The sequence below is a fragment of the Mastigoproctus giganteus genome, chromosome 14, assembly GCF_048544385.1.
Source record: "Mastigoproctus giganteus isolate SK-2022 chromosome 14, ASM4854438v1, whole genome shotgun sequence".
NCBI lineage: Eukaryota > Metazoa > Arthropoda > Arachnida > Uropygi > Thelyphonidae > Mastigoproctus > Mastigoproctus giganteus.
This window is the reverse complement of record NC_143588.1, coordinates 86011071-86027161: the sequence shown is the minus strand read 5'-3', so window position 1 is coordinate 86027161 and position 16091 is coordinate 86011071. Positions and strand designations below refer to the sequence as shown.

General features: G+C 38.0%; 1 protein-coding gene across 1 annotated transcript in view; it reads right to left on the bottom strand.

The window, feature by feature from the left end:
- Positions 1 to 16091, bottom strand: part of LOC150075318 (structural maintenance of chromosomes flexible hinge domain-containing protein 1-like) — a 736477-nt gene that overhangs the window by 611100 nt on the left and 109286 nt on the right. Inside the window, exon 13 of the mRNA XM_090388445.1 lies at positions 500 to 623. Within this exon, the coding sequence (XP_090244571.1) occupies positions 500 to 623 (124 nt within the window). The remainder of the gene's footprint in view (positions 1 to 499; positions 624 to 16091) is intronic.

Genomic DNA, 16091 nt, shown 5'->3' with positions numbered 1-16091 from the left:
TTAATAATATTGGCATCGTCAGTGGCATTCTTGCTTTGGTGATTCTGGGGGAAGTCTCTTTGGACGAGTCATGTGCTTGCACTGTTGGTGGTGCACATCACTTTGTTCTTTCTTTTATTTTATTTGAATATTGGGGTGTTTTAAGATACAAGTATATCTTCCTAAGAATTTACCCTAGTTGTAGTATTTACTTGTTTTGTGGTAGTGTTTTCTTTTTTTTATAATAGTTTGGTAGACATAACCACATTTGTCTAATTGTAATAAAAAATATTGAAATTCTTATATTGCATAGATATTTCAAACCAGTTTAGATTGAAATGGACATATTTTGGTTTCTTGAACTTTGAATTAATGAGGTTTTACTGTACGGAGAAAGCATTTCCTGTACAAATCAAAACTTGTTAATTGCTAATAAGTCAATAATATTTTGATAAAATTATGTTATGTATATACAGAGGGGAAGAAATTTAGAAATCCTGAAACAAAATAAAACACATACCAACCCAGCTACAACTCTAACAAACACAGTACTTTTATCACGTAGGCGATTTTCTAGATCCATAAATGTCAACTTATTTGTGCTTACTTGAAAAGCATCGTTAGTCCACAAAACTCCAGATACTCTGCAAAAAAGAGAAAAGTATGGACACAACCAAGTTAATTGCAGTTGGCAGAAACTGTCACATATTCTAAATATATTTAAAACTCAGTACTACTGTAAGTCTCACTTACCTTGGGAATAATTCCTGTGTAATGACAATATTTGTCCCCATGATAAGGACAGCTTTTTTTTTTTCTTTTTTGTGATGTTAGAAAGTGCTCATTCAAGAAAATATATGTAGTCTCCTTGATTGATTTCAATATTATTTGTTTAAAGAAACTATTTCAACAATTCAAAATATGGTTTCAATTAATATTTTATTTATTTATCACAGCATTTTCCTAAACAGCCAGTAATGACCAGCAGAGATCATAAGCAGAGCAAAGTGAACAAGCATTCAGAATGAATGCAACACTTCATAGAGGTAAAGCATTTTGACTGTTTTACCTCTATGACTTCACAGTCATAGAGGTAAAACATTTCATTAACGGCTTTCTGTAAAATCAGCTAGAAAAATATATTAACAGATTATTTCAAAAAATATATATTAACAGACAACTTAAAAAATATATTAATATTTAGCTAATAATAAATTAAGACTAGGAGATACAAGCTAAAGGTTATAATGATTTATGCACCAACATCGAGCCATGATGATGAAGAGGTTGAAGAAATGTACACCGAAATTGAGAGTCTTCTAGATGAGCATAAAACCCACTACACTATTATTATGGGGGACTTAAATGCTAAAGTTGGAAAAAGACAAAACAGTGCAGAAAGGGGAACTATAGGAAATTTTAGAATTGGTGAAAGAAATGAAAGAGGTGAAAGACTTGTGGAATTTGCAGAATCTCAAGGACTGTCAGTAATGAACACTTTTTTCAAGAAAAGGGAGAAAGTGGACATGGAAAAGTCCAAATGGATTAACAACTAATGAAATCGACTTCATCCTCACTAACAGAAGATATATTGTGAATGATGTTACCATCCTGAATAAGGCAAATGTTGGAAGTGATCACAGAATGGTAAGATGTACACTTGATATAGATGTAGGAAAGGAAAGGAAAAAACTGACTCGAGTAAATAATACAAAGGTCTTTGAGATAACAGAAGAGGAGAAAAAGCAGTATGTACTGGAACGTAACAAGTTTGAACTTCTGCAGACTGCTGAGGACCAAGATATCGACGAGGAATATTACAACTTTCTGAAAGTGATAAAGCCCAAGAAATCTAAAGGGAAAAAGAAATCCAAAGAAGAAAAAATTAGTCAAGAAACACTTGTCATGATGAACCGAAGATGACAAATGAAGAGCAAGAAAAACACTGACAGGGAGAAAATTTGAGTATACTGAGTTATACAAAGCCATTAAAAAGAGACTCAGAGAGGACATAAGAAGATTTAATACAAGAAAAGTAGAACAAGCATTAAGGGAAAACAAAGGATTTAAATCAGCAGCCATGAGCGGTAATACAGAAAGACAAATGATACTGAAACTGAAGAATAGCAATGGTGTACTTATAAACAGCAGAGAGGGCATAATTCAAATAGCAGAAGACTACTATAGAGAATTATACAAGGAGCGAGGGAATGATGCCAGCAGTGAGGAAGATGGATTGCAAAGTAGCAACACATATGACATACCCGCTATTCTTCCTAATGAAGTAGAACATGCATTGAAGAAAATGAAGAATCAGAAAGCCCCTGGGGAAGATGAAGTTACTGTAGAGTTGTTAAAAATGGGAGGAAGAGACATAACACAAAAACTGGCAAGGCTATTCACAAAGTGCATTCGAAAAGGTATGACACCTAAGCAGTGGAATAATGCAATCATAGTTTTGCTGCATAAGAAAGGAGATAAATCAGAAATTGGAAATCATAGACCAATTAGCTTGTTATCCCACATCTACAAGTTGTTCACAAGGGTCATTACTAACAGATTAGAAAGAATACTTGATGAGAATCAACCGAAAGAGCAAGCTGGCTTTAGGACAGGATTCTCAACTATGGATCACCTTCACGTAATATCACAGCTAATGGAGAAAGCAAATGAATATAAAACACCATTATGCCTGGCATTTGTGGATTATGAAAAGGCATTTGACTCCATACAGCATAAGGCAATGTTTCGGGCACTGGAAAGACAAGGCATAGATACCCCATATATTATGATTTTGAAGAAAATATATGAGAGTGCTACCTCCTTTATTAGACTAGACAAAGACAGTAAGAAATTTAAAATCGAGAAAGGAGTTCGACAAGGAGCACAATATCTCCGAAGCTGTTTACTGCTGCCCTTGAGGAAGCTTTCAGAAGATTAGACTGGTCGCAGAAAGGAGTCAATGTGAATGGAGAGTACCTAAACCATTTACGATTTGCAGATGACATTGTGGTCATAAGCCACGATCCCAAAGAATTAGAGGAAAATCTTAATCAGTTATGTACAGTTAGTAAGGATTTAGGACTAAAGATGAATATGGCTAAAACAAAAGAAATGATGAACAAGTATGCCACAGAAAGGGAAATAATGATTGAAGGAGCAGTAATTGAAAAGGTGGAGTCATATACTTATCTGGGACAAGTTATTAGCTGTAATAATGATAAATGGCTGGAAGTCAAGAGAAGAATAAATTTTGGATGGATAGCATTCAGGAAATATAGTCACATACTGAAGAGCAATATCCCAGTTTGTCTGAAACATAAAATAATGAACCAATGTATACTCCCCACCATGACTTATGGAAGTGAAACTTGGGCACTCACCAAAAGAATGGAAGAGAAGCCCTGAACTACACAGCGAAGAATGGAACGAAGAATGGAATCAGACTGTTGGATAAGAAGAGAAACACAAGGATTAGGCAGCAAACTCAAGTAAAGGACATACTTATCAAAACTAAAGAACTAAAATGGTCTTGGGCAGGATACATAGCTCGAAGACATGATGACAGATGGACTAAAAAAATAACAGAATGGTACCCAAGAGGAGCTAGAAGAAATCCTGGAAGACAAAGGCAGAGATGGATAGATGAAATTCATGAGTTTGTGGGTAGTAAATGGATGGCCAGTGCTCAAAACAGAAGAAACTGGAAAGTTGCTGGAGAGGCCTTCATCCTGCAGTGAATTGAAAATGGCTGATGATGATTATGAATAATAAATTTTATTAATATTTATTATAAGTAGTAGTAGTGGCATATGATGCAAGAAAGTAAGCTTATAAATCGTCTCCAATAATTTGTCTAGTTCTTCCTTAAATTTATTCAAACTGATCTCCACTCCTACAGTAACACCTGAAGTTTCTTCTAACAATCAACCAACTGCTGGGTGAAGCAAACCTCTGCATATCTATCTTATAACCATCCTTCCTCAATCTGAATTTATGCCCCATTCATGTCTGTAGTCTAAGCAAGGGGAAAAATGCCATCAGCATTGAGCTTGCTCAATACATTTGTCTTCAGATGTAAAAATTTGCAGAACCGAAGACTGTCTTGGTAAGACCACCCTTTTGTTCCCTTCACAAATTTCTAATCTTGTTGCCCTTCTCTGCACCCATTCCAGCAGATCTATATGCTTCCTAAAATGAGGCCTCCAGGCCTATATGCAGTATTCAAGATGCAGCCTAATCATTGCCTAATAAAATATGATAATCACTTTCTGATCCCTGCTAGCAAAGTTCCTGTATATCATACACAAAATCTCATGAGCTGTGGTGGCACCCTGTATGCATTACTCAGAGAACTCGATATCTGATCCCTAGGTCTTTTTAAGTTTCCACTACCCTGAGTGCATTAATCCCATATTAACATACCACACAGTTTGTATGTTAATATGGGATTAATTCTACCCATACACTGTACCTTGTATTTGTCAATATTAAACAGACTGCCATTTCTCAGCACAACTGCCTAATTTTTCTAGACCTTGTTGCAATAGCATAATGTCATTACCGTCATTAACCACCCTGCCAACCTTTATCATCAGGAAACTTAGACATTAAGCCTAATATACCTTCATCAATATCATTAATAAATATATAAAACAACAATGGCCACAGCACTGAACCATGGGGGACTCCGTCAGTAATTAGCCCATGAAGAGCAGTGTCCATTTGATCAGACAAGATCCCGCCTTAACAAATCCATGATGATGTGACTGAAGTATAACTGCATTCCTGTCTGGATTGTCCTGAATTACTTCTTTAACTATACACTCCATTATTTTCCCTGAAACAGAAGTTAAGCTAACAGGTCTGTAATTACTCATGCCACCTTTTGATTTCCCTTTGTGAACTGGGGATATATTTGTATATCTCCAGTCCATAAGGATCTCTCCTGAATCCAAAGATGTTCTCATAATTATTATATAATTATGAGAACCACTCTCATAATATAAGCGGATGACCTCATCCACCCCAGGTAACTTTATGTTAAGTTTCAACAATTTCTCTTTCACTTTCCTCTCAGTTATCACAAAATCACTTAGCTCCCTGATATATTTCGATGAACTTCTGGCATTCCCCTCTAAAAAACTCCTTGTGTGAATTTATATGCAAAATATCTATTCAGTTTTTCATCAACTTGAGCAGGATCATCAACAGTTAAACCATTGACATCAAGTGGACCAATGTGATTCAGCCCCTCCCTTCTACTGTTAAAATAGGTAAAGAAGTCTTTCCTAATCTTCTTGGCATTCTTTGCCAGAGACTTCTTGTAATCTGCCTTAACTTGCCTAACCTCCTTTGTAACTTGATTACAGACCAGTTTATATCTACCATATACTCCTGCATCACCTTATAATTTATATGCATCCCATGGATTTTTCTTCTTTGCCACAAGTCTCATCAGTTCATCTGACTTCCATTTCAGATGAAGTTTTAAACAGTATTTCTAAGTTGGTATGAAATGCCTAGCAAACTTCTACAATCACTTCCCTTAATGCTTTCCATTTAGAATTTGATGTTGGTAACACCATCAGATGGACATGCTGTTTAGAATTTAAAAATCTGAGACCACTGCAGTCACCCATATGAAAGAAAAAGTAGTTCCCTTTACCCTTGACAGTAGTTATGTCTTTAAGTAAATTCCACATCAGCACACTGTGATCACTGCCACCTAGAGGGTCTTTTACCTGTAGGTTCTTAATGCATGAAGAATAATGAGATCAATAGTAGTGCTTCCTCTCATTGCTCTTCTCTAACAGGCTGCTGTAGAAAACAGCCATCCAATAAATCTACAAAAGTCTTCTTAGTGTGTGAGTGACGAACTCACAAGATCCAGCCAATATCTGGAAAGTTAAAATCTCCCATTATAACATATTCAGTTTTACTGGCCCACTATTTCTCTGTACAGCTGTTTGTTGTACTCTTCAGAGTCATTATGCTTATAACACACTTCTACTCTCATTTTTGCTTTCCCAGTGATTATGTCACACCAAACTGACTCAACATTCCATTGGCCACCCATGTCAACTGGATGACTTGCCTTAGATTTAATATGCTTCTTTAACTATGAGCATAACTCAACCCCACCCCACCTCCTGTCCTTTCTCTACCTGAACAAAACTATGTCAATTAGGACTCATCAAGGATCCTAAATGTACCTGTGGAGCAGATGATGGATGAGCACATATACTATATAACTGTCCCAACTATCATCTTCACAGATGTGCACTAATGTCAAAGATAGAACCAATAAATTGGTGAGATGAACATCTGCTTATCTCTGATGAAACACACTACATGGTTTCCTGTAACTTTACTACTAATCACTACTGATTATCGGTAGTGATTCTTCATGCATTAAGAATCTGCAGATAAAGGAACCACTAGGTGAGAGTGAACCCTTCCCTTTACTCAAAGGTAAAGGGAAGGGTTTTTGCTTTCATAAAGGTGACTACGGTGGTCTGAGACAGTATTTAAATTCTATACGGTGGGATCAACTGAAGATGTTACCAACAGCAAATTCAAAATGAGAAGCATTCAAAGAATTAATCTTGGAAGCTACTAGGCTTTTCATTTAGGCCTAAATCTTGAACAATATTTCTTAGTTTTCAACTAAGAAATATTGTTCAAGATTTAGGCCTAAATGGAGGTCAGATGAACTAATTAGACATGTTGTTGTTGTTGTTGCTGTTTTGGTTTTTAGGAGCATTAGCAACTAAGTCCATATTGCTCCGGGATATGCGGTGGTCATTCCCTGACCTTTCCGAATCCTCCGTATTTGGTTGTGACGGGTTTGAACCCCGGTCTAATCAAGAAGCATGTGCTACGCATTGCTGCTCCTTCCCACCTGGCTACGGAGGCACCAATTAGACATGTGACAGAGAAGAAAAATGCATGGGATACATATAAAATAACAGGTGACACAGAAGCCTATGACAGATATAAGTTAGTCTTTAACCAAGTCACAAAGGAGGTTAGGCAGGCGAAGGCAGATTACGAGAAATCTTTGGTGAAGGATGCAAAGAAAAACAGCAAAGAGTTCTTTACTTATGTGAACTCTAGAAGGAAGGGGATGAATCAGATTGGTTCACTTGATATCGGTGGTTCAACTGTTGATGATCCTGCTCAGGTAGCTAACAAACTAAATGAATATTTTGCACCTACATTCATACATGAGGAGTTATTCGGGGAGGGAAATGCAGAGGTGTATTAAACTCTGGCAGTAAGCAAGATAATCTTGTAATAACTGAGAGTAAAGTGGAGGAGAAACTGTTGAAGATAAACATAAGAAAGGCACCTGGGGTGGTTGGTTGGTTGGTTATTAGGATTTTTATGGCGCATCAGCAACTAAGGCTATAGTGCGCCAAGCCTGGGGTGGATGGGATCTATCCAGTTATATTAAAGGAGGCAGCAAAGGAAGTTGTTGTTGTTGTTATTTGGTTTTTAGGAGCATTAGCAACTAAGGCTATATTGCTCCCGGGATATGCGGGGGTCAGTCCCTGACCTTTCCGCATCCTCCGTATTTGGTGGTGACGGGCTCGAACCCCGGTCTAATCAAGAAGTGTGTGCTACGCACTGCTGCTCCTTCCCACCTGGCTACGGAGGCGCCATCACAAAGGAAGTAAGCAAACCCTTAATTATTAGAGCTTCCCTGGACTCAAGGGAGGTACCCGTGGACTGTAGATGTGAAATTTTGACCCCAATCCACAAAGGAGGATCAAAGGGAGACACAGGTAATTACAGACCTGTTAGTTTAACTTCTGTTTCAGGGAAATTAATGGAGGCACTGGTTAAAGAAGCACTGCAGGATCATCTAGGCAAGACTTCATTTATCGCTTGGACACAGCATGGGTTTGTTAAGGGGAAGTCTTGTCTTACTAATTTGATTGGATACTATGATGTAGTCACCAAGGAACTAGATGCAAAGAATAACTTTGATATCATATATTTGGATTTCAGGAAAGTGTTTGACATTGTTGCGCATGGAAGACTATTGTACAAATTGGAGCAGAATGGTATTAAGGATAAGTTGCTACAATGGATAAAAGGATGGGAGAAGACAGAGGGTGGTAATCACCTCTGGACTCTTCGTGGACTAATGTTATTAGTGGAGTCCCACAGGTTCGGTGTTGGGTCCACTGTTGTTTTGTATATTTATCAATGATATTGATGAAGGTATATCAGGCTTAATGTCGAAGTTTGCAGATGATACAAAGGTTGGCAGGGTTGTTAATGACACTAATGACAGTGCACTGCTGAAACAGGATCTAGAAAAGTTGAGTAGATGGGCTAAGAAATGGCAACTGAAGTTTAACCTTGACAAATGCAAAGTACTGCATATGGGTAGAAGTAACCCCAGAGAAACGTACCAACTGTGCGGTACTACACTTAAGGTGGTAGAAAATGAAAAAGACCTTGGAGTAATTGTGCAGTCAGATATGAAGTTTTCTGAGCAATGCAGACAGGCTGCCAGGGCAGGTCATGGGGTTTTGTCAATGATATATAGGAATTTTGCTAGAAGGGAAAAGGAGGTGATTGTCCCTCTGTATAAGGCAATGGTCAGGCCACGCCTTGAGTACTGCGTACAGGTGTGGAGGCCTCATTTTAGGAAGGATCTAGATTTGCTTGAGCATGTACAGAGAAGGGCAACAAGATTGGTGAAGGGAATGAAGGGATCCTCTTACCAAGAGAGGCTTAAGTTCTGCAAATTGCAGTGGCTGGAGACTAGGCACCTGCGCGGTGATCTGATTGAGGTGTATAAGGCCTTGAATGGGTTGAGCACGCTGAATTCTGATGGGATCCTTCCACTTGTTCAGATTACGAACCTAAGGGGGCATAAATTCAAATTAAGAAAAGACAGATGCAAAAAAGATGTGTGGAAATTTGCGTTTAGCCAGCGGGTGGTTAATTGCTGGAACAAACTTCCATCTGTCATTGTGGAAGTTGATAGGTTAAATAAATTTAAGGAGGAACTGGACAAATATTTAGAGGGGACTGTTTTGTAATTTTTTTTTTTTTTTTTTTTTTTTTGGCTGATGTTGCATAAGCTCATACACTTGCTTCCTTGCATCACATGCCACTACTACTACTACACTGCTCTTCATGAGTGGAATCCCTTAGGGTTCAGCATTGGGTCCATTGTTGTTTTCTGTATTTATAAATGATATTGATGATGGTATATCAGGCTTAATGTCCAAGTTTGCAGACAATACAAAGGTTGGTAGGGTTGTTAATGACACTAATGACAGTACACGGCTGCAACAAGATCTAGAAAAGTTGAGCAGATGGGGGCTGAGAGATGGCAAATGAAGTTTAACATTGAGAAATGTAAAGTACTACATATGGGAATCAGTAACCCCAGAGTAACGTATCAACTCTGTGGTACTACACTGATAGTAGTAGAGAATGAAAAGGACCTGGGGGTAATTATGCATGCAGATATGAAGTTTTCTGAGCAGTGCAGACGGTCTGCAAGAGTAGCTCATGGTGTTTTGTCTTGTCAATGATATACAGGAATTTTTCTAGCAGGGATAAGGAGGTGATTATCCCCTTGTATAAGGCAATGGTCAGGCCACACCTTGAGTACTGTATACAGGTCTGGAGGCCTCATTTTAAGAAGGATGTAGAGCTATTGGAACGAGTACAGAGAAGGGCAACAAGATTAGTGAATGGAACAAAGGTTGCTCTTACGAAGAAAGGATTAGGTTTTGCAAATTACAGTGTCTGGAGACTTGGCACCTGCCAGGTGATCTGATTGAGCTGTATAATGCCTTGAATGGTTTGGGCATGCTCAATGCTGATGGGATTCTTCCTCTTGCCTTTAGCCAGTGGGTGGTTGATTGCTGGAACAAACTTCCATCTGTTGTTGTAGAAGTTGATAGCTTAAATAGATTCAAGGCAGAACTTGACAAACATTTGGAATGAGTGCATGGGTGAAGGGTGTGTTTTTTTTTTTATTTGGCTGATGCTATATAAGCTTGCTTTCTTGCATCATGTGCCTTTGCTAATGCTACTCAGAAAGCCTTTGAAACAAGGAGAAGCACCCAGATGGTGAAACCCCCCACCTACTTAGATAATCAGAACTACCTGAACCATGAAAATTCTCAGTACAGACAAACCTAAACAAGACAGGCCTGTCAGAATGTTTCCCACCCACATAGCAACAATATATAATCTCCTTGATGGATTTCAATATTATTTGTTTAGAGAAACTATTTCAACAATTTAAAATATAGTCGATAGAATATCTACAATATAAATTGCATATATGTTAAATGTAATTTATATGTCCTTATGAATCAGTAAACAAAATGTGTATAAAGAGTAACATGTTTTTGGGTACATCAGGTTACTCTGGCTGTATTCAGCCAGAGTAACCTCATTTGAATGTCTAAAAATGGATTACAGCCATTATATGTTTGAGAGCTTGTGCTTCCAGTGTTTTCACCCAAGAAAATATCCAATCCTCCCCCCAAAATTATCATGTTCCCATACTTCAATGTAACAACTTTCATAATTGAATGTAATAATGCTTAAATGCATCATTATCTCGCCACATATGCCCATGCATATATGTATAAATGTTTATGTGAATGAATGTGTCCAAATATGCTTATATATACCTAAGCACTAGGGTGTATACAGGGTGTTTCAGTTAAACGTTTCAGAACTTCTAAGAGGGGTAGGGTACATCCTGACAACTCGAAATCATATAGCAATGTGGGGTTGGAAATGCTTTCCTGAAGCGGTGTTGTACACAGAAGCACCATAAAGAAAAGAGACCATAAGTGAGAAATCGTTTTAATAATACATAAAAAGAAGCAAAAGGTACATGGATTAAAGTAAGTGTTCGAAGTTTATTCCACGGGCTACAATGCACGCCTCACATCTCCGACGCATGGACATCCGAACATTCTGGAATACTCCAGGCGAATTTCGAATTTCTTCGACAGCTACTGCGATTTCTTGCAACCAGCTCCTCAGCATTGTCAACAGGGGTGTCATAAACTAGCGATTTCATATGACCCCAGAAATAAAAATCAAGACATGATAGGTCGGGTGACCGAGCAGGCCAACGCACGGGACCACCACGTCCGATCCACTGTTGACCAAATGTGACATCCAGGTAGTTACGAACATCTCCGCTATAATGGGCAGGGGCTCCATCGTGTTGGAACCACATTGTCTGTTGCGTCGATGCAGAAATCTGTTCATCTCTCAAAAGTTGTGGCAATACTTGCTGCAGAAAGATCAAGTAGATAGGTCCGGTTAGACGACACGGTAACAGGTAAGGTCCGATGAGGTGATCTCCCATAATACCGGCCCATTCATTGACCGAAAATCGAATCTGTGCTGCACGACGTCGCACGATGATTTCTGTGTACAATACCGCTTCAGGAAAGCATTTCCGACCCCACATTGCTATATGGTTTCGAGTTGTCAGGATGTACCCTACCCCTCTTAGAAGTTCTGAAACGTTTAACTGAAACACCCTGTATATACATGTACGTGAGCGTTTTCTAGTGCATATAGATGCAAGGCTTACCTGAATGTCTACGTCCAGTAGGAGCTCGCTATCACAGCTGCTGTGATGGGAGCAAGCAAATGCACAAAGCAAGGGTGAGAGGACAACAAAGTCCACTGGAAGTTCTCTATCAGGTTGCCATGGTGGACATAAGCCTGTGAATGAATATAAGATTAGAAAGAATGTCTATGTCTATCTGGGCTATCTATCACAGCCGCCATGATAGGAGCAAGTATGTGAGAAATGCAAAGGATGAGTGAATGTCTATATTAGCTGGAGCTCTGTGTCACATCTGGCATGGCTAACACTTAAATGAAACAATAGGGATGTGTGAATGTATATGTTGTTATTGTTATTTGGTTTTTAGGAGCATTAGCAACTAAGGCCATATTGCTCCGGGAATATGCGGTGGTCATTCCCTGACCTTTCCGCATCCTCCGTACGGGCTCGAACCCCGGTCTAATCAAGAAGCGTGTGCTACGCACTGCTGCTCCTTCCCACCTGGCTACGGAGGCGCCTGAATGTGTATGTACCCACCTTGTTGAATGAACGAATGTGAATGACTGCAGTAAATATTATATGGGTATATATCCCTGTTATATGTGAGTGAATATAATTTGTATGTGAATATGTTAACACTTAACCTGCAAAAAAAAAAAAAAAAAAAAAAAAGAGTGTCCTGCTCATATTCAGAGTGCTGTGTCAAATGAACAGGATATAATGTGTAGCACTGGTGAATGAGAATGTCAATTAACTCTGAATGTGAACACACACACACACTAAAAAAAATGGGTTTGCATGGGAGACAATAACACATTTGTATTTAGGAAGATACTGTTCTGTGCAAGGTGATGAATGGGCCAAGACAAACGTGAAAGAGGAAGTCATTATAAATTCCAAATTGTTGTGTCCCCCTAAATATGTATCAAAGGGGGGGTTCCCCCTCTGTATATGTCTGCATGATAGGTGAATAATTGGCTAGTGTCTATGTGGCGTGCACGTGTGTGTGTGTGTGTGTTCTGACAGATGCCCCCCAACTTGAACAACTAGGCAGTGGGGCAACCTAACAGGAAGCCCTCCTGCTTTTTTGATAACCATGCAGTCCCCCTTGGTGGCATGCAGCTAGTCTGGCCAGTGTGAGATTTATTTCAATATACTGACAACTACAGCAGCAATCCCCCCCCCCCATAAGGCACCCTGTCCTTATGACTTTATGAGCTCTGCTGCTCCTCTCCACTTCCCACCCCTAATTTTTTCCTGGTGGGCCCTACACCCCAAACTTTTCTCTGTTCTTAACAGTCTCCCCCCTTTAAGGATGGGCTACCCAACAAGGGTGTCCTTCTGTTCCCTTAACTTTGTTTCCTGGTGGACATTTCCCTACCATCTATCTCCTTTACCTTCATCCCAACTTGAACTATCACCCATATACTCCTTTTCCAATAAAAACTTCAACTTTTTTCAGGGCCCTCCCTACCAAGCTCTAGTGATCCTAACATTAGTGTACATGCACCTGTTCTTACTCTAATTACCTTAACACAGCCCATGTATTCACTTGTTTCATGATGACTCACAGCAGGACTTGAAATCCCTGAAATCTTGCTTTCCTGGTTGCTGTGTATTTCAACAGAAGCAATGCAAGAATCACTTTCAACTCTGCCTACAATTCCAGTTGATCTATTAATCAATGTATCCCCCTAGCTCTCATTGTTCCGACCCACGTAACGCTACCTTGATAACATCAGCAAATATTCCTGCTCTCCTTCTATTTAAGTGTATCCCGTTCCCAAAAAAACAGTCTCTCCTGTTAACAAGCAGAGACCACACTAAGAAAATTCTATCACATGAGTCATGCATGGTCTCTCCAGGGCCAAATTGGTTGGCAAGGTTCTCAACTGTACACACTTTCAAATTTAATCCTAACTAGTGATTTTTTGCCAACATTACCCTGCACTTGTTTAGTAAGTCCTCAGATCTCGTACTCTTAATTTCATTACTGCCTACATATACAACAATAACACTTTTTGTGACCTTAAAGATGATATCTGCTCTAGAATGTCATCTATTGGCAGACATACCTTGGTTCTATTCCACTTATCCCTTTTGCACAACATATCCCATTTCATTGACAATAGTCACCGACAATAACCACCTCCTATAGGACCAGTGCATTCTGCCTTCAGGACTGCCAGTGTTGCCTGATACACATATGTTAATAAATTAATATATTTTTAAATCTGACTGTATAGGAGCTATTAATTAAATGTTTTACCTCTATGCAGTGAAGTGTTATTCCATTCTGATTATTGTCTACCTATGTATAACCATGCTCTGTGCAAACAGATTAGCGCAATTGCTCATTCCCTTACAATGTTCACATAAAAAGGAACCATGTAATTGTCTGTAACCATTCCATGCTTGTTTCTTTTGTTCATGTTCAATCAAACTTTCAACCTCACTCAACATCCATTTTAGCATCTTATGCTTATGGAATTTGACCACTGGTATGAATACATTTGGGACGTCAAGGATAAATCCCTTGAGCATTTTTCATTGTATCCAACGCCATAACAGTAGTCACTCTAATTAAATGAGCCCAATACATCACTTTCCATTGTAATCCCCTTTCTTGAAATTGAATCTCTCATCTTTGCCTGCTATTACACAGGTTTCTTTAGATATAATACATTTTATGGTATTGTGGTCACTTATCCGAGCTTGTCTGAAAGAGTACAAGGGCTCCTTAGTGAGAGCTAGATCCAGGATATTAGAACCCCTTTGTACTCTTTCAGGCATGCTCGGATAAGTAGCAATCATTCAGTTTGTTCAAAAACCTTCTTACCATATATTTCAGTCTATAAATGGTAGCTTGAAATTGCCCATAATGTTTGGCCTGATGAAACAGGAAGGGGTGTGTTTTTTTTTTGTTTTTTTGGCTGATGCTATATAAACTTGCTTTCTTGCATCATATGCCTCTACTAATGCTAATGCTAATAATAAGACAGTCATACTTGCTGGCCCATTCAAATTGCCAAAAGAAATTTTTGTCATACTCCTTAGAATCATTTGGCTTATAGCATACCCCCACTATCATCTCCCCTTTACTGCAAGTCATTTCATACCACACTAATTCAACATTTGCATTACCTTGATCTGACTCAGGGAAAATTCTTGTTGCCTTTAAGCAGTTTTTGATTGGAAGCATTATTCCTCCATCTCTCTGTCCTTCCCTATCTCTCCTTAACATACAGTATTCGTTGAAATGAAATTCTTCAACTTATATCTTTGAGCGGCATGTTTCAGTACACCCAACCATATCAGCATTACTTGACCTGATCAAATGCTCAAATTCATTTAAGTTGTTTAAATTATTACAATATTTCTAGCATTACTGCATAGACAAGTTGTCAAAAGCAATAAAATTTTTTATTTTATTGCTTTTGACAACCTTGATATACCCCTTATAGTTTACTTAAAAGTGTTTTTCCATATGGTCCTTGACTGCTGTTGGACTTTGCTTCTATTACACTTTCCCTATCAGTGTTTAAGGTTATTAATGGTTGGACACATGCACTCTCAGAGAGGGTGCACATGTAATTTTGCCCCACAATGACCTAAGCTGATCTTGTGCTAACTTTCCTAACCCCTCTAAACTCTTGATGCATCCTCAATGGCATTATCAAAAACTTTGCACCTCTGCTGTTTAAGTGAAAACTATTTTTACAATTACTTTATTATTACATATTACAGAACAGAACTTTGTGTTCTGCAATATGTAATAAATAAGTGATTTGTAATAAAAGGAAATAAAAATATTTTATTGTAATATTTACAATGAAGTATTATTAATTTTATGCCAAAAGTGATCTAGGCCATGATAAATTAGATTTTTTTAATATGGATCACAAAGAAAGCTACCCATAATTGGTGACACTCTTCTAGAATATAAATGTCTGTTACTTAGAACTTCCAGTTGTCCCAATGTCAAATATCAAAGCTTTTACTGTACATACAGTTTTATTGGGTTCATTAATCACAATGACAAAAGTTCCAATAATGCTAAACTATAAACCAAAAAGCAGTTAGAAAGTAGTATTAAGATCTATCCCCAAGGTTCAGGCCATTACTCCATCCATCCATTTCATCATATTTTAATCTGCTCAAAATACATTCATCAGTTCTGAGTAGACAGAAATACTTTCCCATTGAAATTATAATCCCTTATCCAATAAAGCTTGGTTTCTAAAAATAAAATCTGTTCAACTGAGAAGTTTTGGATTTTTTCTATTAAAAAAAATACCAAAAGTAGATATTTCCTTCTTAAAAAGAGCATTAATTGAGTTTTTCATTGCATTTCAATGAATTTCTCCCAATTTCTTATTAATAGGCATAAGAACATTAACTTGATTTTAAGAGACAACACTGTAAAAAATTTATAAAATATATTAAATATAAACAGTGAATATTAAGTAACTTAACATAAAAATATGTAAATGTTGTGAAATAAACATATTAATCTAAATATAAGAAAACA